Below are 26,772 nucleotides of genomic sequence, written 5' to 3'. Positions count from 1 at the left end.
TATACCTAGCTTTTTTTTAAGAAGACAGAATTTAATCGTTATTCATTCACGAACTGAAATTATATTCTATTTTATAGTTTTAGCCCATTTGTGTTCTGATTTATTGGGGGAAGGGGGGGGGGTGGTTGGTTGTGGTTGGGGAATTGTTATAAGTAAGGAGTGAGGAGGGTACATGTTGCAGACATTGTTCGCTCTTTTCGACAAATGCTCTTCAAGTAAACATAATGGAATTGTATAGTTCCACATTAGAGAAGCAAGCAAAGCAAACTAGACATCGGAGTTTATTGTAACATTAAAATAATTATTAAGTATTAACGTTGTTCGTTTACAAGTTAAAAATAAAGAAGAATAGCACACCGTACCTTCCAAAGTCTGTGGTTTCGCCATATCTTCAACAATTACTGATTCTTTTCTGATGGATCTTCGTTGCTCACCGACAAAAATGAAGTTCTTCTCGATGCTTGAAATTCTCCTTCGGTCTTTGTTGGTGGAGCGGCTGACGTCACATCACCGTGGTAGGATGTTTGTGACGTCATATTAGGCTTCTTTGTTGACTGACTCCTAGTCTTCCCTTTGAACCTTTATTTCCAATTTTGTATCATGAATCTGTGAAATGTTTCAAATAAAAACGAAAACATGAAACATAATTTCGACGAACTCTGCAAAAAGATCTGTTTATCATTATTCTATGGGGTTGAAAAACAACCACTGAAAAATGATCTGTTAATAATGAACTCCAATCTGATAATTGTTGCATTTTGTGTTTTAAATCTCCCATAATGGTGGTATTAAACCTTACCTTTAAGGAAAATATGATGTGCCGATAATCTAGAAAAAAATCATTACAAATGACATAAGTCACTAACGTTGGATAAAAATAAAATAAAAACAATGTTGGGAAATATTTTAGAGATTTTGTCATGATGATTGAGGCTGATATACGTTTAAAAGAAAATGACTTACCTGGATCATGATTTGTTAAGCCGATGATAATAGAAAAAAAAACCGTAAAGTAGGTCACAAACTTATGCTTATCATTAAAGTTAAACTAATTAAATTACTGTATATATCGAACGAGGGGTCGTCCTCTCCGTGATACGCACTGTGCAATATGCACTGTGCAGATCAAAATGGCGTCTCTTAACGTATGATCGTATGATATCTGCACACTGCACGATCACTTCAAGAGCTAAACTCAAAGTTCATATTTGCATTCGTCGAACAGATTTAATAGTGTTTTATATTTTACACTTTTCAATAGTTTTCCTACATTCCTCGTGATCAACGTCGTACCTTTAAAGCAACATAACATTTTCTTGTTATATTAAATACGTTTTATTCCTTTTGGGTGTCTTGCGGTATGAGGTTAAGTTACCATTTATAGTAAAGTCTCAGCGTACTTCTTTGTACTGTTCTGCGCACCACGTCCTTATCCATAGAATTAACACGAAATGTGGTATATCACCTGTTAGATGATCCGTTAAATGTGGTCAAGTTAAATCACATTTTTATACATTAGATATATTAATCAGAAAAAGAGCGGAACCTCTAAAGGGTAGTACACGAATTTGTTGAACATTTGATCTATGAAAGAGGGTTATACATAAATCATTAAAATGGTACTGTCCCATTTACTCATCGTTGCATTGATAACCTATGATATCAAAGCGACATTGTTACTTACTACTACAGACTCAATTAGTAGTCTTACTGCGTATATAACACTTTCGAACAATATTTAATTTAAGACGTGCAGGTAAAATGCTTCAATGCGTTAACAAGGTAACAATGTGTAGCAGTTATTGACCATGACTTATAAACATCGCTGTAACGGCACAGTGAATTTCTTCAATTTTCACAGAAATGGTCTAGTATAGGCCAACCACGTCATGAACGCAAATGATTTGATTACACCCTCTAATACACCTAGTTTTATGTTACTTCATATTTAAGAGAGTGGAATGATTTCATCGTATTCATTAAAAGGTTTGCTATCAACAATTATCTTCATACTAGTTGCAAATAAGATTAATTTAAAGCTCTTCGAAACTCCCTAGACATATAGGAATGTTTTTTTGTATAATTTCCTTAATTATTAATGTTATTTGTATTTGTTCCGTTTCTGGCTGTTTCAAGTACCTTAAAATATCATTACATCATTAAAATTAGATTGTCGATGAATAATAAAACACAAATATTTAGCCATAATATTTTCATGAATCTTAATCCGCAGTTTATTTTCAAGACCCTTTAAATATGACGCTATGCTGACCTTTGACACTGTACTGAGGGGTTTGGATCCTTACCTGCCGTGCACTGGTACAATCTCCATATAGATATTAAAATGATAACGTGTTGATATTGGATGCTCAATATTTGAGTTTATAGATACGACACCAAATATTAACTACCTCAAAATATTAAAGGAACAAAGTCCATCAAAAACGAAACTTGCAGAGTGAATAAGCATATTCTCTCTAATAACAATGTAAAACCCGATAACAGGCAATGAACTTTTGAAAAACTCTTCATAACGGTTTCCAAACCGGGTTGGTGGAAATCATGATTTTTTGTGTGGTATACTTGCGCAAAAAATTGACCTCAATGATCACAAGGTGTTAAATACATTTTACTATCGGCTCCTTCTTCCTTCACTTTTCCTTTGCTCTTTATTAAGCCATTTCAATTTAAATCTGGAAATAATTGATCGACTTTAGGTAACATCAGAGTTAAAGTTAAGTCTTATTTGAAAAATGTTGCTTTTATCCTTCACTGTGCAATGTGTAGTCCTTAATATAATTCACCATGCAGGTTCAGACTCAGCTATTTTGAGTGTCCCCACCACCATCTTTCAGCCCCATCGAGAAATATATAAATAAAGAACGTGTTAATTCTTGTTTCTGTACCTGATTATAGTTCTAATTCATGATTTGTCTCAGAATGCAGCATTTCAGTTCTGCCATTTTTTTTCGTGTGAAGGACCCCAACATCCCTACATTGCAACGATCCTTCTTTTTTAAAATACTAGATCCGCCACTTGCATGTGTTATATCATACCAATTTAGGAACATGTTATGTTCGATCACTTCCTTAATATACAAGGCCATACAACTTCAGTTCATAAAATTTGAATAAAAATAAACGGCATATGTGTTACCATCATAATCGCATTACGTCCTAATAATCTTCTCGTCAGACAACATTTATGACAAAGAAAACCTTAACACAATTAGCATACAACGAACTTTGATTGGAAGACATTTGGCTTAGTTTGGCAACTACATGGCGCTGAGAGAGGAGGCCAGACACGGTTTAATATTTGACGCCCATCCAACCCCTTATTTGTCTCAAAATCAAGTCCCTTGTAATATTTCACCATCGCTCCACTTCTCCTCTCCGTTATTTGTGAGCTCGTCTAAAAGACAACTTCCAATGTATATAATGCCTTAATAATAGGCAATAAAAACAAACAAATTAATAAAGAAGGAGTTTGTAAACTGAAGACAATTGAAAGGCAGTACTTTCTGAAAATCATGTGGCGTTCGCATTCGATTATGTCAGACTGTGTAGTAGCTGGACATGTGACACGTAAATATATTTTTTGTCTGGTGTGCCATTTTCCAGTTCATTGAAGCAGGTAATAATACTAATTATAGGCATGTCTATTCGGAGACCTCTGAACCAGGATCAAGATATTTTACTAACAGCCTATACTTTCTGTATACTAATGTGACATCTCATTTTCTGTCACAAAGCTGGCTTCATTTCATGTCGATCTACCTTCGACTGGTTTTAAGAGTGAAGGGGTGAGCTTGGGGCTGGTGGCTTCAAATGGTAGCAGGAGTCATTCAAATAATGCATTAGATAAAAAGAATGCATAGAATTTTTCTCATGACCTTTGAAAGGATTTATACTATTATTGAACAACTCGGCGGTTTCGCCTTATAATGGTGTATGCACGCTATACTGCACGCATAGTTACACAAACAGCTTAACAAAGTCTCAAAGTTCAACGAGTTAATAGGAGTCAATATGAATATATCAGATCTCATATCTTCACACCTTGGTCAAATATTTGATATAAATTTATCTCAAACAGACTGCAAATACAATGTCCATAAAAACGAAGCTGCTTAGATAAGAACAAACATAGTTAGATTTAAATATAATATAAAGGTTAACAATTCACGAAATGCAGCGAATATTTGACATTCGCCAGGAAAAGTTCACACTAGATCGGCAGTAATCGTAAAATAGTATGATTTAAAGAAAGACATATAGTCTTTACTGTTGAATGAGATTCATGGAGATAATCTCATATCGTATCCAGGAACCTGTCGTTTGCATGGGCAGTCTGAGTCAATATTGTACTCTAAAAGATGAATGATACCAATCCGTCCATAATTATGACAAAATGTATACAAAAAAAACGACGACATTTTTATAAAATTTGTGTTCAAATTAGTTTGATACTGTTCTTTATTTTCTTTTCCAACTGATTTTGAGCGGTCGATTTGATCTTGCTCGTAATTTCACTAAGTAAGGTTAGCAATGTAATTATAGGTTTATACCTCTCTATCGTAACGTCATGAACAAATCGAATCAATTGACTTGTGTCCAGTGTTCGATTTTTCCGGTATCGCATCGCAAAATGCGATCCAAAACGACAAACTTGCGAGACGTTTCCAAATCAGCATCGCACATTGTGCCGATTTGTGCGATACAAATTCCTAGTCAGATTTGGGAGCAAACACTCAAACCTTAACTTACGAACTGTCGATCACAATGTAGAAGTTATAATTTATTGAGTTTATACTCAATGTACAACTTATTCACTTGACCGTATAGCGAAAAAAAACCTGAAAAAATATTATCCTACCATAGTTAAGTGTAAAGCAAATAGCCTAACCACCTCGGCGGTTACGGATCTCACGTAACTAAACTCCCTGGCAACGTGCCAAAAAAATGTTAACAAACAGGTGTTACACAGGGGATGAGCTCACAGTTGTTGGGAAGTTACCTGGGCAAATTCTCAGCACATGTACCGTGGTACAGTAGTTGGGTATAGGGTTAAACACTGCAGTTGTAAAAATGTATGCATAGTGCAAGCTATTCATTGTTAGGCAGTCTAGAAACGGGGCTTTGCTGAACTTTGTTTGTTTCATAATATCGGAAGTTGAACTGTAAGTTGCACTTTTTAAAGATTGAAAGACAGATTAAATCTCTTTTCATTTTATAACATAATATAGCTACTTTAACTTGTCATTTTAAAATTTTCATCAGTTTCGTGACAATTTAAATAAAAAAAGTTGTCAGTATTTTGCATCCTCAACTGCGAATTTTTTCATCGCCAGACATCGCAAAAAATGACAACAATTTTCGGGGGCTTTCGCCCCCCAGGAACCCCACGAGGGGTTCTACCCCATGACCCCACCATAGCCTTAAGACGGGCCCCTGGACACCACGCCTTTATGCTCGCACGTTATGCATGCTAGGTAGGCGAACACCGGCGGGAAATCGGCAGAGTGTTCGCGGGAAATTGAACAAGGTTTTCCAACACTGCTGAACTGTGCAGTTACTGTATGCATCATGTTCAAGGTTTTCACGAGGCCTTTGAGGAAATGAATGGTTAGTACAGTGTATATATGCTGCACTAATGTTGTGTGTAGGCCAAGGTTCACGAAGGTCATTGGTTATATTCGCGCGCCGTAGACGTGTTTTTACTGAGATGTTACGGTGAGTCAGGTTTCCATGGATATTAATCGAAAATGAATCTGAGTTTAACTAAGCTAAAGAAATGGATCGTCTTGGGCAGATTAACAAATCATTGCAAGTATAAATAAGTACAGGTAGCTCTGCTGTTAAAAAGAAAAGTTCAATATCGGTTTGCTGTTATCGGCAATTAGGCAAAATTTTACCGATACCGATATGCTGCCGATATTGCAAATAGCAACACTAGTATAAATAATAATAATAAACAAACATTTTGTAGTTAATACATTGATCGCCAACATATGGTCCGTTTTGTGGTAATTTCAAAACTGCTATTCAATATTGGGGAACTGCTATGCAACAAAAATATTGTATAGCAATTGTCGAAATTTGTTGCTATGCAATTTTTTGGCCATAAGTCGAACACTGCTTGTGTCTCACTTTCTATTTCACATAGTCAATAATACTTACACAGCCAATAATCAATGCCGTGACGTACTAGTTTTAAGATAATACATTTTCATTGGAAAGATATTTCGTCTTTTTCTGCTGCTGCATTTGTCTGTCAATCATTAATTGTGATTCAGATAAAGTATTAACTGAGAAACGAAGAAGGCTTGTACTCTTCTTTTTGTGTGGATCGTGTACTATTGTGTTGATGGAAGAGAAGGAGTGTGCAACTGCACTATTTCTTTGCTGAAATTGCTGGTGAATTATTACGTAATTATATAATGGCACATCAATAATGAGGCATTTAGTTGAGGCTGAACTGAGGATTCCGATCTCGATTCGGGGACGAAGGTTTCACGATGTTTCCTGGTACTTTCAAGGCTGCCGATTCAGAAACCTTGGGTCAACCTTGTGTAAATATGGGGAACATGAAGTTGAAGGCGCTTTCGAAAACTGCCTCCAAAAATCATGTGAAACAGCAATAATATGTACACTATATGACCATGAAAAAAAGGGTGAATACGTGTCTTGATACTTTCGAGGATGCTGAAATGTGACTAAAGTGCGCGATGTATGTGTCAAAACAGGTTGATGTCACAAAAATGGGCGTTGTGACGAAATTGGTTGCAACATATGTATTTGTAATTTTATTAATAGCCTTCTGCAGATGCAACGTATTGTATCAATGCAGAAACTCCACTTTGTATGATCAAGTTAATGTAACTTCCCACTTTTATAATAGACTCCGTTATTCAAAATGAGTTCATATTTTATTTAAACTATTTTGAATTATCTAACTTAATGTTAGCAAAATGAAAATCACGAGACACAAGCTAATATTTAGTAAGGCCAATATATTGGACAATCAGCGCCGTCACAATGAAAATATTCAAAGGAAATGCAGAGAACAGCATTTCATATATAATGACACTAAACGTTGAATAGGAAAAGCGTGGTAGAAATACACGACGTATTTTATGTTAAAGCTACACCGAGTTCCTATTATAAGAAACAAATGCTGTCTTTAGATAATTTGAGTATCTACGTCATAAACAAAATACATAAAAAAAATACAGATTTACCAAGATTAAACATATTTTTAGTTTTTGTTGTTGTATACTTTGATATGAATATTAGCCAATATCATATAACGAACAAGTATAACATACGAGTAGGTACGCCCTGGATCCATGTCTAAATTTAAATGATGGAAAGATGTTTTTTTCTCTTAATTGCTAAGAGGTTCCAGTAATGGAAATGGTTAAGAACTTGCTTTAGAAGTAAATATATACTTACTCTGGAAGTCATTTAATCATTTGTGTAAGTACATTAGCAGGTGAAGTTTATAACAGATTTACACAAAGAGCCATCTGGAGATTAAACGTAAGTCATCAAATATAAACAAAAGAAAGACGAGAAACAATGAAAAAGCAACACTTGAATGACAGAACTATTTCTAGTTTGTAAATATCTCGTACGATTACGTAATCAGCTGCAGTTTATGCTACATGTGTATTACTCCATAAAGTGGGAGTCTTAATGGGAAAGTATCTTGTTGAGTTTATTCCTTTATATTAACCTTTACGCGAGAGGTTGGAAAAGGCAAGAGTAGACGATACAACATGGTTCCTTTAAACCATTAATCGAGACCGCTAATATCTATACAATATTTGACAATTACTATTTTTGATACTCTGTGTACTTTATGTGTATTTATGGTAAAAATTAAGGAGATGCAATCTGTAGTATCAAATTCCTTTAATTTAAAGATCTAAATAAACCACGATTAATATGAGAACATAGGAATCTGATTTTAATATGTTTGTCTAGAAGAAATTATGTGTATGACTAATAAAAAGGAACATATACCAAGCAAACTGGTGAAATTTGCTAAATTTGCTACTTGGCGTTTTTGAGATGTTGAGAGTTAACATTGTCACAGTTTGTACCATAAATGGATTTGAAGCAAACAGTTGTGATGTCATAGTTGCAAACTGACAACAAATTTGTTTTGTTAAATTGATGTTGTTTTGACCTTGGATTGGATAAGATTCCAACTTTGCTTAAGAAGTTGTGAAGTATCAACACCTCACATACTATAATATTCATATGCTAAGGCATCCCAATTTCGTCAAAGAAAGTTGTATATATTAGTGAGCATCTTTTGATATCACAACTGCTTTGTTTCAATTTCAGTTTGGTACAAAACATTCAGCCCTAACGTAATGTCGAGCATAAAGATACATTTAAAAATTCACCACAATGCTTAGAATATGTTCCACTTAATTTCATCATCCAGAACTAAAACTGTCCTTTTCTTGCCACACATGGTGCCAGAGCGCTTGTTAAGTCATTAAACTTAGTTCGATATTGGCCTGGTAAACTATTTCATAGGTACAAAAACGAATCGCTAAATAACCCGCTTTCTTAGCATAGAGATGGAATTGATAGATAAGTCATTCTCTTGCAGAACCTTAACTACTCACTTATCTAGGGTGTGTAATGGTCAATCTTGTATACCATGAAGGAACAAATCAGAACCTAAATTTGGAAAATTACGGTAAGAAAGGCTTACACTTATATGCACTGAAAATAACAGAAACATCATCGTTACGACAAATACACAGAGCCATCCTAGTCTCAAAAACCAACATCACGATGATTGAGTTAAATATCATTCGCCAATCTCAAAAAATCATATTTCTCACTTGACCACATAGATACAGTACTCCAGACTTAAATGTAAAACCGATCATCAACGATTCTTTCACCCTGTAAGATCATAAATATTGATCATGTTGAAAGCGTTGTGGAAAACAATTCAGGTATCTCGTCAGTCGTCATCGGCGTCGCTTTAAGTTGTGTTGAATTGTTCCAGTCTTTTACGGATGTTAAACTATGACTTCATCACTCTGAGAGCAATACGGTGTTCTTAGGTGTAAATCCCTTCTTATTTGAATCAAATTTAACTTTCTTAAGAGGTACATAATAAATAAAATAACTCTACTGCATCTTTGAATTATAGAAAGTACATTAACAGTTAACTGCAATTAGTAGTCATGTTCCAGATAAATGGGATATGTATAAGAAGAAGTCGCGTTCTTTGATGATAATTGCACTGCGTCCTTGTATAATAGTCAATGCCCATTATAAGGATGGATACATTTCTTTGCACATTGTAATCTGAAAAAGAACCAAAATCAATAACAATACATTATATTAACATTTTTATACATTTATGAATACTTTTGACATTTTTGTAAGCCATGTTTGTAATAATGCATTAATGACGAGAAGCAAATTGTTTATTTACTCAGCATTACACCAACATATATACGGATATTTGAATCATCACCGCGTTTGAGCATGGAGACGTAGTAGCTATGTTTGTTTCTTATTACAATATGTCTGTAATAAACTCATAGTACCTAAGTAATGCCTATAACGTATCATTTATTCTGCTTACTGGTAAACTATTAATGTACTCTCTTCCGTACACGATGATACGATATGTAGTGACTAGTCTTCTATATACACTCTTTACATATACATTACATTAAACTGTTATGTACAACGAGAGGGGTTGTGGGACTGTCTCCCACAATCCTATAACAGATAGCAAAGGATACTATAGCAGCATTGAGACTATTTCACATACCTCCCTTTCAAGTTCCTCGTCTGTCATCTGGCTGCCACTCGTGTGCTATAAAACGACACAGAATGAAATGAGTTTTCAAAGTAGCGATGATATTTAACAGATTGGGTTAACTGAAACCTTCGTCTCCCTTTAACTCAAGTGCATTCCTAAAGCCATGGTTTGTGAATTTTTCGAAAAATGTATTGGTTAAAGCATTCCGTATTACCATATGATTACTTTGTAGATGTTTACTAGAATGTTAATATTACAATGTAAATATACCATCATATACTTGCGATCCTTGATATAGAAGAAGACGGCCTTTGTTCATTCTTTTATATACTTGTATGATAACTTGTATTTATTGTTGGCGGTCCTAAAACATATAAATGAAAACCTAACAAAAGAGATACAATGAAATGACATACAATAAATCTTGTACTTAAATACGTAGTTAAAGTGAGAAAATTTGTTTCTGGAATACAACTTACCTCCCAAAAACCAGTTTGTAGATTTAGACGAAAGGAGACGAGTGAAGGATACCACAGAACTACGAATTAATAGAAAAACATTGACTTAATTATACGGGAGACACAAATATAATGATTAAACGTATGCCACCGTATGATAACATCATTCGCAAGTAACAAACATGTATTACACTAAGCCTTTACAAAGATGTTTGTTATTATTGTCAACTCATATACAACTTCTAGGAAGTATTATGTCGATACAGGTTACCCGGTATATTATGTTTCGGTTACTCTGGCAATACCAATGATATATGATGCGAATACCTTGCACTTTCTTTTCATGAAGCGTTGATAGACTGGAAACGTCACTAAAACGACGAGGCATTAAGCAGAATGAAAATCTATAGATGTAAAGAAAGACATACAACAGAAATAAATCCATATGAAATAATATCATTTGAAACAAATTGTTCAATTAAGGACTAATAATGTCCTAAATATATTAAATATGGGATATGTTACTATATGTTATATATTACTGATATGAGAGTTCCTTCTATGATTTTTATGTTGGTCGACAGTGCGCTAAGCCTGTAAATGAACACGCACATGTTCTCAACGTAAGTCGTTAATCTAACAGCTTCATTAAGGAACATGTTTTAGTATTGGTCTACTCCATGGGTGCTGAAAATCTTGCATTACTTACAGTTAATAAATGTGTATTTCGTTGTTTTACGAGAGCAGAAACAATAATTAATTTAGTAACTTCATTGGTAATTATCGGTTGATGACGGAATCGAGCATACGATCCCGTATTGCTAAATTCTCATTGTGTTGTTTTGACACTTTCTAAAACAGTCTTACACCAGCTGATACAAACAACATTTGATAATTCTCTAGAAAGGTCTGTGAATGAACTGAAATTCTTGTAAAATGCACTGACAAATTTAGTACTAACGCGACTGAGCATAAGTTTTCACAACTGGCTGCATAGATGAATAGATCCTGCAAGTTTTTCTCTGTCCAATTGTTTGCAGTCATCTCAATCCAGAGTTGACCGAGAGTAGTTTGAGATGATAGACGAAGGCCGGAAGTAAGTGCAATTTCATTTCTAGAAACATCTACCGAGTCAACGGCTTCATGCAGCATTAAACGTGATACTGTAACCTGAAATGCAGAAAATGTATTATTAAGTTATATTCGAGGCTTATATTTAAGTCTAGTATATGGGTGTCCTCTTTTATTATAATGACACTGATCAGCATTACAAAGTTCCTATTTTACCCCTGTGCAAGGTTATTTATCAAATCATATCGTTCTTATATTGCAAGTTAAGATATGAAGATAAGATTTATGTAAGGGTTTCTTTAATTCGTACCTTGTGATGAGAGGCTATAGCCAGTATCTGTAGCGTTGACCTCTGGAGCAGTTTGCTGTCTACATGTGATAAATGGATGGGTTTAGAACAGAGCTCTTTCACAGTTTCCATAACAGCGTGACTGCTCCCAATCTGCTCCAGGAGACAGAGAATTGTAAATTCTTCGCTGCCTTCCATACCTCGGATGTAGTGTATAATGTGTTTAGCTATGTCCGGGTATATTCCACAGACAAATCGATAAAGGTGCTGATAATCAGATGGATATAAATCCTCTAACAACTCAATTAAGTATTCGTCTCTAGAGGTTTCAAATTTACTGCCAAGTTTTGCAATAACATCCACAACGTAATTTGCCGCATACCATTCACAGAACAAACTATGATTAAATCTGACTTTTCTTGCTAACTTTGCAGCTGCAGATTTTTTCTCACGAACTTCAACAAAGATTCCAATACGTAAATATTGATCGAAAAAATCATGTCCTAGAATTGTACAGAGGTAGTCTCTAGTCCAAGACTCAGTGGAATATCCAACCAGGCTTTCAAAAGCTACCTCGTTAAGCTTCGTATGATTAGACTCCTCATCAACGTGTGTATGTTGATTGTGCTTGTGAAACTTTCTCTTGAAATGATCGTGGAAATATGATATCATGTTACGAAAGTAACCCGTCATTGTTGTGTATCGTTTTATCATGTCGTTATCATGTGTAATATGTGCGTATATAATGAAGAAGACTGGAACCCGACAGAGATCTCCAAGAATGGGATTATCCTGGAGAGATTCTTTGATTCTCTCTGTTGCATCATCATCATCATCTTTCGTTACAACTTTACGAAGATACTTATCTTGAGTAAGCCTGTCGAATCCAGTTAGACGAATACGTTTAACATCTTTGGAGTATCTCTTATGTACAAATGGCGAACGTGTTGTTAGGACAACTTCAAAGTGTGGAAACATTTCCTTTTCAATAATAGCCAAGATGTCAATATTTACTTTGCTGCCATAACCAAGATATTCATCGACACCATCCAAAACAAATAACACAGAAGAAGTTTGGCGGAGAACCTCTTTAATGTTATCAACAGTTAGTTTTGAGTCAGATTGTAACGACTGTTTAATACATTCATAAATTGTAGTCACTCCTACCAGTTCACAAATTTTCATTACAATCAAAACTTTCACGTCATTTAAACTTGATCCTGGTCCACCAATGGACCAATCACGGGCAAGTTGAACAGTCAAAGCTGTCTTGCCACATCCAGGTCCTGCCTCTATGATACGACGATTTGATTTAACTCTCGGATCTAATCTAATACTTTGATAATTTTCCAAAGATTCCCACTTTTCAATATTTCCAGTGCTGTTTACTAAACATTCAATACCACCATCTATGAATACATTATTCACTGATTTAGCCGGTAGTGGTGTTGTCGAATGGTGGTATTCGTATAGGCGACGATAAGCTTCCTTAAGCTCGCTAATGAGCTGTTGCTCCATTTCTGAGACAAGGAAGAAAATATTTAAGTCAGACTAGTAAAAATTAAATTAAATTCATTTGATAAAAATCTACCACAGAATATAGTCATATATCAACATAAATGTTAGGTTAACTTATATATTCTGATTCTTATAACTGGGACAATATTTTTCCCTCCCCCCTTCCCCCACAGTCATGTTTTTGGCTTGTGGTACATATTCTGACAGGATAACAGATATTGTGACGAATTTATCATGCAACATCTTCTTGTAGTAAGTTTCTTGTTGGAGATCGATGACACGAAATGTTTTAATAAACATGAAGCTGCCTTAAACCATCGTTGATCTTACCGCATAACAAACCATCCTAACATTGATGCAGTCGCACAGTGTACTTAACGAGGTTGATCTTGTCTGCAGTGTTACGCAATTACAGTATTTTAGTACGTTATAATTTATGTCCTCAAACTGAAGTAACAATATGGTTAAATTTACCTGATGTACAACATTCGTCTTGGTTAGATGAGACGTTGGGATATCGAATATATTTCCCCCAAAAAAGTACCGAGTTTGCTCTGGAATCAGTATTTTGTAGCTCACAAAATGGCGTCGGCGTGCCCGCCCGCAATGCATCATAAGACTCAATGATTGGAAGTACAAAGTCCAAATCTACAATAATCAAGTGGATTTTTAAATGTAAACAAGTTTTCCATTAAAGTGATATAGATATCAAGTATTTGTTTTCCTCTTTCACATTTCTATACAATCAAACAAGTTTACAGTGGTAAATGATTCAGAAATTAATGTAAATGATAGAATCTTCTTAACTAATTGCGTTGTTTTCAATATAATTCTTTTCTCGAGAATGAGAATTGATAATCTCGAATATGAATAACTTTGGTAATATTAAACTACGAATCTTTAATTTGTAACAGAAGAAATGTAAACAAATGGAAGACAAGTTTAACAGCAATACAAACGTCTGCATACTATTTTATAAACTGATGTTATTTCTCATTTGTCTGTCGTTCCAGACTTTTGACAGGGAGATACAAAGAGAGGGAGTGGGGAATAGCAATAACTTTTCTTCAGTGTAGCATTTTGCGTAATCCGTTATTTTGCCGGATAGCAAAGGTTTTGGCTGTGTGTGTTTATTTCAAGACAAGCCGCTCTAATAATATAACTACTATATGCATACAAGCAGATACAAGTTAAATGCGGCATTAAAGTGTTAGGAATGTTGCAGTATTTGCATGGGTCGGTCGCTTTACAATTGTCTTCATTGAACAAGTTTCTGACATTTTGAACAGTTAGAATGCACAATACTATCAGATAAACGTTACGAACTGGTCAAGCTGCCATCTGTATTTCTTAAAAGGTATATCTTTGTAAGGGACTCGTGATAAACATTAGGCGATAAACATAGTCACAGTCTCGATGCAATGGAAATGGGGCTGAGAGTTGATCAGTCAAGAAGTTTGTTTTTGCGTGCCTAGGTTCTTTCTTAGGTGACCTTTCTTAATGGTCCCATTTTCTCAAAGCATAATGCTGGTGGCCAGGATGAAGAGTGGTATTGGCAATAGAAAATTGTCCCAAAGTGATTGAAATAGCTTTGCTTATTAACAAGAATTGGATTTATTAAAACAATTAGTTAACTTTAGTAAGCATATTTTTGACTTCACACAGGCTTAACTAAGCTAGTAATAACGGTATAGACTTACAGCAACCACGCAGACTCCAGAATTTTAACACCTTGAATCAAATCAACTTACATCTCGATCTCTCTCTCAAGCTTCAAATATACTTTGAGACTTCGGCTATATATAAATCAGAACAAAATCACCGTACATATATAATACTGCGTACCAGCGTACCAATCCGTATTGGTCAATTAATCGCCGTATTATTTTTTTGTTGAAGTCGCTGTGTACATACTCAAGACAGAAAACAAAACCTTATTTGTAATTTTCAAAAAGCAAATATCGTAACAGTTATTTCCCGCTCACACTTGAATATCAGTCAGTTAAATACAATCAGAACTCAGCCAGGCCATTATAGCTTAATTTAAAGACTTGCGAGTACAACTTTCCGTCAAAACATTTTCATTGGCACCATATTTGGTGTGTGACCAATCGAGACAACTGTGTATTAAAACGGTATTTGAAGGAGACTGAAATTTGGGTGTTTAATTATGGATATTTACTATCATTTGCTAGACACAGTTCTCGAGCCATTTTAGACTCACAGCAAAAATGACGAAAAAAAATTGAGGGTAGAGATGGGTCAGGATTGCATTACTTGTGAAGTTTTGTGAATATTGTTCCTCTGTAATAGATATCTACAATTAAAATGCAATCTCGCATATCATGTTTACTTTAGCAAGACATTGACAATTTCAGTCGGTAAACTCAAAAGTGTTTTGTATGTGTGCTTGTGTTGCCGAATTATTAGTATTATTCACATAGGGAACGTCAGTATGGAAAATTTCAAAATTTTCAACTTGGTTAGTTGAAAGAAAACTTGATCGAATGAAGTACGGTAACGATATACATATCGAAACATTACGAAACTTTACCACATTTACCTCAACATTAATTGAGTCGGACGGTAAGACTATTTGGATCGATGTTATTTGGGCACATTGAATCATTTCACTTTCATTTATTAGCACCGTTAACACGAAACAGTCTAATTGTGTATTAACGTTGAGAGAAAACGAGTCAACTTTATATGAAAGAATGTAAACAACCAATAAAGCAGCTAAGCTTGTTAACTTAAACGCGGGAAGTTGCAATGGACAGTACTACTTAATTCCGGAAAAGCTTAAACATATTTAACAAAAAATTGTATTGAAATAGGCAGTTGTTGAAGTAATTGGAATAAGGGATAAAGATGACTTTGAACCCTAAAATAAATATGAACATTTTCCAAAATTCTTACAATGAATGTAACTTACGATATCATGTTAAATGAAAACACTGTCATTTTTCGTCGTGTTCTTATTTTGTTTGGTTTTCCATTATTCATCATTATTTTTTTTTAATACAATTTTCTGTTGAAGTACCACAGTGTTCCGTGAGGTCTGTAGCTTATTAACTGAATGGTCTGTAGTGTAGTGATTATATGTAAACATTTGTCGTAACACGTTTAATACAATTCTCAGGGAAGAGTTGGCTCTTATTGTTGTAAGTGTTTATCTCTGCGGTGCATTATGACTTCAATAATTTCTTCTTACTCATTTTTAAGAGGTTAACCTTCGGTTGGCTGAAGGCCTTCCACGTGATTCGTATGACCAGTCTCAATACGCAGAAGTGACAGTTACCTACCAAACTATTACGGATCGCACACTGGAGGCCGAGATGGATAACAGACTCAGAGATAGTGTCTCTACTGAGAGTCGTTACATGTCCATCGCGATGCCGTTTGTCTCTGATGAACGTCACGGGCTGTTGTCCCTCGCAATATTTTCCGATGATGACAAGGCTGTCATGGTTTCTTTTGACACTAACCGTAACGAAGTCCAACGTATCGATTCCATCGAGGAACATTGTGACGGCACTGTGACAATTTGTAAAGGTGACGACGTAATGGTTTTGGTAATGCAACATGACGCTGCTGTCAAACTGACGCTGTGGTGGAGGATGACTTCAATGTTGTGTATGGTGAACATCTGACATTCACCAACTACCCAGCTCCATTTGACTGGGGATGTGACATCCTGCAGTCCGCGACAGACGTTTGCCAAGTTTTAGCTGATTACCGCTGTCAACTGCATCGTGTCAATGGTGATGTCTGTACCATGTCGTTAAACGGTGTGAGTAATAGATGTTCCGCTAAAATGAGTGTTCAGAATGACTGGATTCTTTCGTAATGCGGCTCGGTTCCTTGCTGATGTGACTCCGACGGAGAGCTTTGAGACAGGATTTATCTGGAGCATCATGTCAGGATGCAGTTCCCTTGCTTTACACCTTAAATTAGTGAAAGGCATTTGTTTTAGCTGCATGCATATTATTGGCTCTATTTCATGGAAATTTAATGAGTGCCACGTTAGTCATTTAAAAATGGGCTCAATGGTTCGAAGGGATAATTACTCTGTGAAAGTGACCGTCCAATCTTTATAAACATTTGCGTCACATACACCATACGTGTACGTGTCGCACAACTGCAGTATTTTTCTTGCATCATTTTATGTACTAATTAGCCTGCTGCTTGACCAATCATCGTTGCAAATCATTCATTTTTATTATATTACGTTAAATTAATTAATGAAATAATCGAGATAAGTCTACGGGAAAATTCAAGAACAATATATATGAAGCAAATAAAAACAAGATACTTCTCTTTTGTTTTTCTTTCCATTAGTTTTTGTAATGTTTGATTGCATTGAAACAGTACATTTGAAGAAATCAACCAAAGAGTACAATAAGAGTGCAATAAACAAATGTGACGTTCCCGCATAATATATATATATATATATTTATATATATATATATAGATATATATTTATGATCTACAGAATCACACAGAGTGAATACAACATTTAAACTGATCAAAACTATCGCAAGACCGTGACGTCAGTTTGTTGAGGTTATTTTAACAGCTGGTATTTGAAACGTTAACGAAAGCGTTCATCTCTAAACAAATACTCATACTTTTACAAAGCTAGGTCTAAGTTGAATAATTCTGCATTATGCATGTATGAAAACAGAGTCCAGTTGTTATTGACAGGAGAGCAAGCGTAGATATTCTTACGGAAAAATTATATACAGCTTAAGATAAGATGATGATATAGTTACGTATTAGCATTAAGTAACATACTTGACATATAATTCAATTAAGCATTATGAGCATCTGTCTTCCATAGAAAAGAAAAGAGAGAGAAGCCCAAAGAAGAGCCTGATTGTTGAAACTTATTAATTAATCATGGTGTTAATTTAACAGCAAAAGAGGAGACTTAATTTAACAAGCGAATATAACAACTGGGAATCCCATTTTACTTAGGTATATCAATGTTGGAAATAGGTAAAAATTAAATGATATCATATCTTATAGGAAGAATAGCAGTAGAAAAAAAAATCGTAATGAGCTCATATTAAAAGGTGTGAAGACTCGCGCATAAAGAAACGTATAATGCCGGTAATCTGACCTAGTTTCGAATGAGGTGTAACAGGAGTGTTAGACACCACCATCGATCCCAGAAAATACACACACAGCTTGCTACCGTCGGTAATTAGACACTAGTGTACAGTCAGTACATACAGCTGCGGTCAATACCCACAGCACAGTATACAAACGATACCGGTCCAGCTAAAGATAACAAGGTATCACGTTTCATTACTGTCTGCATTTTGTAGCGACAACAGAAAAACTCTACTTGCAACCAATGGAAAGTTAACTTTTTAATGATGGCGGCATGCTGTTTGGGCGAGTCTTCAATGCCTTTAAGTTATATGTAGTTCATTTTTTTCTGAGTAAAATGTGAACTTTAATTTACATGTTTTCATTTGATAAAACATTTTTAAACCATTCTGTCACAGCAAACATGTAGACAGAAACGAATACGTGGGCGCTGTTCGAGACGACTCACATAAAAAGACATTGGGATAAACTTAAATGCATTTTCTGGTAGCTGAGTTCACTGTGTGCATGGTAGAATTACTGGACATCTCCTGTATCTTCAGTTCAAAGCATCCTTATGCAGTTGTTTTGTGGAGAATTGGTGAAACTTTATGCATCTGTGAACAGCACACTTAAATGATTTCATAATAATTCCTTGATCTTCTTTATAGTGTAAAATTCAAATAACCAATGAGAAAATAACAAGTTATGTATTTAGGTTTCATATGACGTTGACTAAGTAACAAATGATGAAAACCATGAAAACTAAGAAATATATAACACAGGTGTATCTCATTTTAAGAATGAGAGAACAAAAATATTGGTTTGGAGGAACAATTGCCACTATGACATCACAGACTTCCTACAGTTATCCACTTCCGGGAGTAAAGGTTACATAAAATTATACATTAATTCATACAACACTTTAAGAGAAAAATATATAAAAGTGTGGTTTTCCATCAGCTAGGTAGAATGGATTTCAACTCCATATATGTAATCCATTATCAGCCAACCAGAGTTTTATCTCTCTCAATTACCTATTACAAAGTCCTTGTTTTGTAAATATGAAATACAATTACTTTGTTTCACATAATACCTGCTTAAAATACAGAGGGAAGCACATTCATCCCTTATACCGAGTGGTGGGAGGGGGGGGGGTAGAGCAATTTCGAAACTGACTTCAGTGACTGGCCAAGCAAGGCTTTGAAAAGGAAACCCATAAAAGTGGCAGTTACAACTACACACTGTGATTGGCCCATGGGAGTACAGGAGGTGTGGCAACCAACAGTGGAGAAATTGAAGCATATTTGGAAAAAAAAAGTTTAAAATTAAAAAAACTATAATACTTACATACGAATTACTCTCACCTGTAGAGTTTGGGGATAATTCTTGTTCTTTCGTAAAGAAATTTTATGCTCAAAATCGCATGTCAGAGATGAATTCCAATTCACTGTACTGAAAACCATGATGTGTATGCTGTGGACATTTTTTATTTGAGGGGGGGGGGAGGGAGGGGGTGCCATTGAAACGCTTCAACGGCACAGAAATACATTACCAGGAGGAATTCACTTTAAGTGAAGCATGTAGAAGCCTAGATGTGGATCCGTGGGTGAAGCTGTAGCATTTTTTTAGCCTATAGTATTATTCCAAATCTGGGAATTGTAGATGATCTATAGGGATAAACTAAGAGGATTTGAATTCTCTTGAGACCAACTCCCCTAGCCCTCCCCAAATATTGTTTAGTTAACAAGATTGATAGGGGAAATATTACCAATATTTTTAATATTCTTTTAAAATTAAAAAAATTGTAAAACTAATTAATATAATAGAAATACTTTCACAGTTAAAAAAAAATGATGGCATGATATATCAACAATAACCAAAGGGGAATCTCACAAACAGTTAGCTAAAAAGGATCATTAAAAGTAAATAGAACAATGTATTACTATTGCATTCAGCTGGTACTTAACTGAAGCATTTACCTTGAGATTCCTAATCATATTTGACAAACACAGGTATTATTAGATGATTGATGATACTGATTACTAATCAGTATCATATCCAATACCTCTAGCTTTGTAAGAGATTAATTGATATGATGACCTTTCAAACCAGAAAACTTAATTAAATCACATTCTTGAGTTGCTGTATGAAGAACAAAGTGTTCAAGAAGGTGACTATTCTCTTAGACTCCAGGGTTATTTTCTTAACTAGTAGAGGCGATGAATCAGCACTGTAATAACCAGAGACTTGTTTCAATATATGTTGAAATGAGAATCATCCTAGTACAGCTATTCAGGTTAACCCTGACCCTTGTTTCTCCTTTTGCCATGGATGATCTCTGTGGAGAAAACAATTAATAAACTTAATAACTACGGTCATCTCATATGTGATAAATACTGGACAACAATATGCAAATTCAATAAACTATCCATCATAGTAATTTTCTCTTGCATGTTTGGAGGCTACTGTTACCATTAACGGTATTCAATGTCTCTATAAAACAATATTCTGGTTTGCAGTGATTTTATTTTAATGATGCTGCCATAAAGAGAGCAGAATGAAACATGTATGATGGCAAATCACTATCATGGCATTTGCACTGTAATGAAACAGTTCACATATTTACTTCACATGTCTGCTTAGGTTTAATTGTTTTCTACTTTATGCTGGAAACTGTCAACAAAGCATCACACCCTCATCTGTACTTGTATATCATTGCTTGGATACACATCACTGAATATGCAACAGTGTTTGTATTGTACACACTAATTTAAAGTACCCATAAGTATGTGATACTGAACATTGGTATCCCTGAATAAATTTAAGATTATGAGTGAATTAGTAGATGATGTCCTACCTGAAGTGTTCCCTGAATGCTCTGACCTGCGTAACAGAAAAAGAAAACAAGAAAACTATTAAGCATTTTATCTCAAATTATTAACTAAAATAACTGAAAGAAACTGCTGCCAATTAAGGTGGAGACGTTAAATTTTCGAATGAAATTTGCAATATTTTATTTTCTATTTTTGCTCTCTTGTTGTTTGACACTATCGAAAAAGCTGTAATGCGTACATAGTAAATTTTCTTCCAAACACAAACTTCAAGGATAGCAAAATCTGTAATATATGCATAATACTTGCTGAATGAAATAATACATATTGTATCTCTCTTCAGATAATGATAAGTAACACTTATGCTGTCATCCATTCATCGGTCTCTTTAAAATGTCTTCCATGACATTGAAGCATATCATCTACATTCATTTTCTATCGGAATTTTCTCTTTAATTGTCAAACTTGGACAAATTTAGAGGAAATGATTGTATTAAGTTTGTAAATTGCATATGATTAAGAACATATGCTACATAACATTAACAGTATAAGTGTATTATCTACTTTGAACCAGTGTAAGAATGTTCCTTTTATGAGTCAGACTTTAGGAATCAAGATAAAACTGGTATGATATAAAGTTCTTTTACTGCAGATGATTAAGAAATTACATTACGTAATATATCCTGAGAGAAAATAAAGCAAATTTCAATATCAACTATTAATAAAAAATATCTTGTCCACTGAGTGACACACCCACCGAGCAAGAATTCATGCTAGTATGTTGTAAGTAGTTTTATGATAGTAAGTATATACTGTTATAACTAGATACACCTCACACATATACCAAGATATGCTATAATTCCACTCGGTTTCTTAATTATTAACCGTTTCTATCAACACTAAAATATTTTTAAAGTCTTGCTCTTGTGTATTGCATATTGTTGATGGACAGAGCTTGTGGTAATATTTTCCAATATACATTTAATTTGTAGAATGTTACGACAGTGCTTGTGACATAATGTAAGAACTTCCACAGTACTACTCATGTCTATGGATTATTTGTTTTCAGCCTACATAATTTTGAAACACTCAGACACTCCCATTTCAATTTCAGTCAGTACTTAATGCAGATTATTGCATCACTTTCTTACCTGAAAGTTAAAATGGAGTGATAAATCCTGATGTCCAGATAGGTGGGGCTTAACAATAAAAATGTTGCAACCATTATATTGATATCTTTTGATAATTCCACACTACTTTACATCTATTTCCATAGAACGTATCAATGTAATAATCTAGTCAGAATGTTTAACCTGATATATTATGATTCTACTTCAAGTCAACAGAAACCTGCAAACATCCAGCATGGTTGAAGATACACAAAGGAAAACAAAGCTCTTTTCAAACTTTTACCTCTTCAGTATAGTCGGCATCAGTCAGCTTGTCTCCAATAGCCTTGTTCTGCAAAAAATAAAAGTAACAATTGTTACTTATTTTTTTTTTATATATTTATCAAGAGTGAACAGAGAATAATGACACATATTTTACATTGCGAGTTGACAGCATTTAAATAAGGACCTATTCATGCAGTCCTTTTGAAAGATATGATCCTGTCAAAAATTGTATACAGTCTATGATAACAAACCACACAAAGATATAACCACTGGGTTATAGGTCTTTCTATGATCCAAAAACAAGAAGTGCTGTCCAAGACCTGCAATATGTATGTTGTTTCATCCCGCCTATCCTTTAGGCACCGACTTAGCACTTGGTCAGTAAGTTTACCAAACCCGCTTTATAGTGTTACTATAAATTTGATTGTTATAAATCCATTTTGACATCCTCATTAATATTCCCACCAAGGGAACATTATTGACAGAAGTAACTTATTTTTCACTGGACCATCAACAAGTTGTCAGTCAGACACTTTTTTTTATAGTGTTTTATAAAAATTTCACAAGGGTGAAGGGCGAGCTGGAAAATTTCAAAGGGTGGATTTACCTTCCATTTGAAAACTTGACAGGTTGATGTAGTAAAACTTATTATTATGGCGTATAATAGTTTTGCAAAATTCATCAAACTGAACTTACTTTAAGTGGAGCTTAATCAGTTCCAACTTTAATTTTAGAAGGCTCAATTATTCACAGACTTTATCTTTTGTGTACTTGTATCTTTCGAATAGTGAAAACACCCAAAGCATCTATTCTGCTATCTTACTTAGTTGTACGTGGAGGTTAATCAGTAGCAGCTTTACTTTTTTTACTTTAAGTGGGCTGGAATTGTTACAGTTATCTTGGAAAACTTCTACTTTCGAATAGTTAAAATACTAAAGAATCTATTAGTGGATTGATGTATCATCTGATTTTGTTGCAAATATGATCTCAAAAGGAGATCTATAAGATTTTTGGACGTTCTGTAGGCAATAATCGGTTGGGATGGAAACAATTTGGATAACTGCTGGTGTTTGGCAATGAGGTACCAGTGCTTTCTTAAATCTTGGTTTATATGAATTTTTGTGGGGTATAACTTAATTTGAAAACTAAGAGTGGCTCTGTAACTTTTTTAGCCTTGACCTCTGGTGACCTTTGGCCTCCATGAAAAAGGATAGAGAACATCTCACTAAGGGCTACATGAATACCAAGTTTGAAATTAAGCAACTTTCACTTCTTGAGATATCATGTTCACAAGGTATTCAGACCTTGACCTCTCTTGACCTTTGACCTCTATGGAAAAGAATAAGGATCATCTGCTCACCAAGGGCTACCAACATACCAAGTTTAAAGTTCAAGCAACTTTTACATCTTGAGATATCATGTTTACAAGCCAATGAATAACACATACACACACACGCCATCACCATCTCATAGATTCATTTGCCCTTGGCAAAGTATCAAAAATCGGTCCAAATATTTACAATATACGTGTTGCCTTACAATCTTGTCTGTTTCCTTACATTATCTTTATTGACAATTATATAAAACGTAAGATTCTTTTTTTAGTTAACTTCACAGAGTGAACAGGAGTTTTTCACTCTAGTTGCAAATAATATGTGTGAGGGTGCAAAAACGTTATCATTAAAGTAAACGATAAAAATCGGAAGCCAAATAATTACATGAAAGAGTGAAGCAGTTTCTTCATAGATCAGCCATGCACCAGTCTTTTTATTCAATCGGTAACTCCGTTTACCAGCCCCGTAAGGATGCCATAAAACTATATATGAGATAGAAAATAAGATATTAGAAAAATACTATTGTGAATGAAATGCTTACTGTAGCTACCGGTAAGCCACAATAATAAATTTCTGTTAGTGTTAATTACACCTGTTAAGGTATCTGGCAAACTCGAAGATTTAAGTATAAAACAAAGACCACAAACACTAAAAGAGAAAAAGAATATGATGTAAACAGAGGTATGAAAAATAACACAAAATAAATATATACAAAATAGGTAATGATTTCAAGTAAATCATTAATAAGTTAACCTAATAACGTCTTTGCACAGTGAGCTCAGACTATAGTGATGTCATTCAATGTTTATTTGTTCGGCCATTCTATTTAGCAACACTGATCACAACATTCCTCATGTGCTACATGCAGCTGTGCTACACTCATTGACCTCTTCCCAGGGACCATCACAGCTCACTGATTGCAGTAATGCCTCTGGTAAAAGGGCACCCCTGAATTACCAGTTAGCGTGTCACTAACATTATTGTCATTTTATGACCAATAATTCCTTTGTCACAGATACAGTTATATTCATATAACGTAGCCTAGTTGTGAGCAAACTAACTCCAGTAAGATATCAGGGGAATTACATTATGCCCTGTCATATACTGCAGGTTGATCAAAGAACTGTAAACATGAAATTGAGCCTTCCACAACATCAAAGCTTTTTCAATTTAAGTCTAAGAAAATGGCATACATTGAATTCATGATTTAATTGATGTATAATTTGCATCTTTACACACTTATCGTACTCAGCTGATGGAGTGATATTTTAATGTGACTTTTTCAATTTGTTTTAATGTTCTCACTAATTTTAATGGGTTTGGATAAATGCTCATTGAATATTCCCGAATCAGTCCATTAAATTTAAAGAGTTGTTTACATCATGTGCCTTTAAAACAAATTATTAAACAATAGAAGAGTAAGATAGCATAGTAAGCGCACATCACTGGATCTCACCATGAAGCACACTAAGAGATTTACAAGGCTAAGAACCATTCAGTCTGATAAAAAACACAGAAGATGTTCCATGACTACAATTAAATCTAGCATTATTTATTATTGACTGTCTCGTTATTACGATCTTTATCATTTAGTATTTATTTTCATCATTTCAGTGTCATTGTTACCTTTCTACTAATAATCTAAACACATTGCCTTACCAGTTCACCACGTTGTGATTACTTGGACGTGAAATGTAGCTTTCATGGGATAAAAAAAATACCCTGTCTGATCCTCTCCCCTCAAAATAAACAGTTTAGTTATTCTTCCTACCCAAAATAATAAGAATACTAAAATCGATAATGCTGGTGAGAGGGTAACATCATTTTCTTGAACAAAATTATGTAATATTCAAGTGATTAAAGTGAGGTCATATACCATTACTGGTTCCTTTATACATGTTTTTTCTTCTTCATAGTGTTCTGTTATCCATGAGGAGATAATTAATTTTATGAGTCTCTTTGTGGTTTGCTGTTCATATTGTCACAAGTTACAATTAAAAGACATTACATCCTGAAAACCTTTGTCACAAGTTAACTTGGAAGCTGTTCACCTGCATGTAGAACTGAGCATGGTACTAAATACAGGTTCAGAACTAAATTGCAACAAACCATGCTGTACGCAATATGTACATCAAATACTATAGAATTAAAATAAGTTCATTAAGTAAAGGAAATGTTTCATTAGTTTTTTACAAGCTAGACTTCACGATGGAAATTCAGTCCTCCATTTTACTCTAGATTTTTATATTTACTTATTAGCTGATGAGGGTATAACTTACTGTAAGTAACTATTGAATATATTTTATTTCTCATTTAAATAAAATGGGTTGATGAAAGTTCATCAGGTGGATCACCCAATTAGTATATTTAATATCTAAAAAGTTGTTTACATCATTTGCAGTTAACAAAAATTAATACTCAATACTTTTACGTACCATTTAAATTGGATTTCAGGCCAGACAGAGCCGATGAAGGGATAGAAGAGGGCAGCAGACACAATTTAAAACTGGTGGAAAAGAAAGGAAGATATATAACTCTTTGTACATCGACATCACACATAAGGTGAACAATGTGAATTACAATGATTTGATCTGTGCAACACAAAGATTTTTTGATAAATACGATTTTAAATAATTTAAGAAATGTATTCACATAATAATAATAATAACATTCAAAACATTTAAATTGTTATATAGCCTAAGTTAGGCTGACCAATGTTTGCAAACAATCCAGGACCGGTAATGCTGTTGACCCCCTCTCCAAGTTGACATAACTTACAGCACTTTATACTGTAAATTAATATGAAGGGGAGAGGGCGGGTGGTATTTTGAGTGTTTTTATGGTTATATGCTTCAAGGATATGCCCAAGTCTACAAAACCTCATTCAGAAAGAAGTATTTTGCTGGAGACAAATAAACAATGCCAAAAAAAGATTAATGGAGGTATTACCGGAAATCTCATTATTT

At 34.4% G+C, this 26,772-nt stretch overlaps 2 protein-coding genes across 7 annotated transcripts in view; both read right to left on the bottom strand.

Annotated features, from left to right (window-relative positions):
* The window catches only part of LOC139982439 (uncharacterized), a 92,828-nt gene that overhangs the window by 51,795 nt on the left and 14,261 nt on the right, over window positions 1-26,772 (bottom strand). The window contains exons 1-2 of one of the 2 annotated variants that reach the window (XM_071995308.1): window positions 964-1,148; window positions 363-606 (exon numbers count right to left, since the gene is read on the bottom strand). In XM_071995308.1, coding sequence (XP_071851409.1) covers window positions 363-387 — 25 coding nt within the window. In that variant the 5' untranslated portion in view covers window positions 388-606; window positions 964-1,148. Of the gene's footprint in view, window positions 1-362; window positions 607-963; window positions 1,149-26,772 lie in introns of those variants that run through there. The other variant, XM_071995309.1, reaches the window with a different exon arrangement.
* Window positions 6,997-26,772, bottom strand: part of LOC139982438 (uncharacterized) — a 95,013-nt gene continuing 75,237 nt past the window's right edge. For 2 of the 5 annotated variants that reach the window (XM_071995305.1, XM_071995304.1), the window contains exons 9-13: window positions 26,242-26,312; window positions 24,191-24,288; window positions 22,492-22,539; window positions 21,105-21,130; window positions 18,023-20,585 (exon numbers count right to left, since the gene is read on the bottom strand). In XM_071995305.1, coding sequence (XP_071851406.1) covers window positions 20,540-20,585; window positions 21,105-21,130; window positions 22,492-22,539; window positions 24,191-24,288; window positions 26,242-26,312 — 289 coding nt within the window. In that variant the 3' untranslated portion in view covers window positions 18,023-20,539. Of the gene's footprint in view, window positions 9,346-9,820; window positions 9,866-18,022; window positions 20,586-21,104; window positions 21,131-22,491; window positions 22,540-24,190; window positions 24,289-26,241; window positions 26,313-26,772 lie in introns of those variants that run through there. The other 3 variants (XM_071995302.1, XM_071995306.1, XM_071995303.1) reach the window with 3 other exon arrangements.

This window comes from Apostichopus japonicus, chromosome 16 (genome assembly GCF_037975245.1).
Source record: "Apostichopus japonicus isolate 1M-3 chromosome 16, ASM3797524v1, whole genome shotgun sequence".
NCBI lineage: Eukaryota > Metazoa > Echinodermata > Holothuroidea > Aspidochirotida > Stichopodidae > Apostichopus > Apostichopus japonicus.
This window is presented reverse-complemented; position numbering and strand designations above follow the sequence as displayed.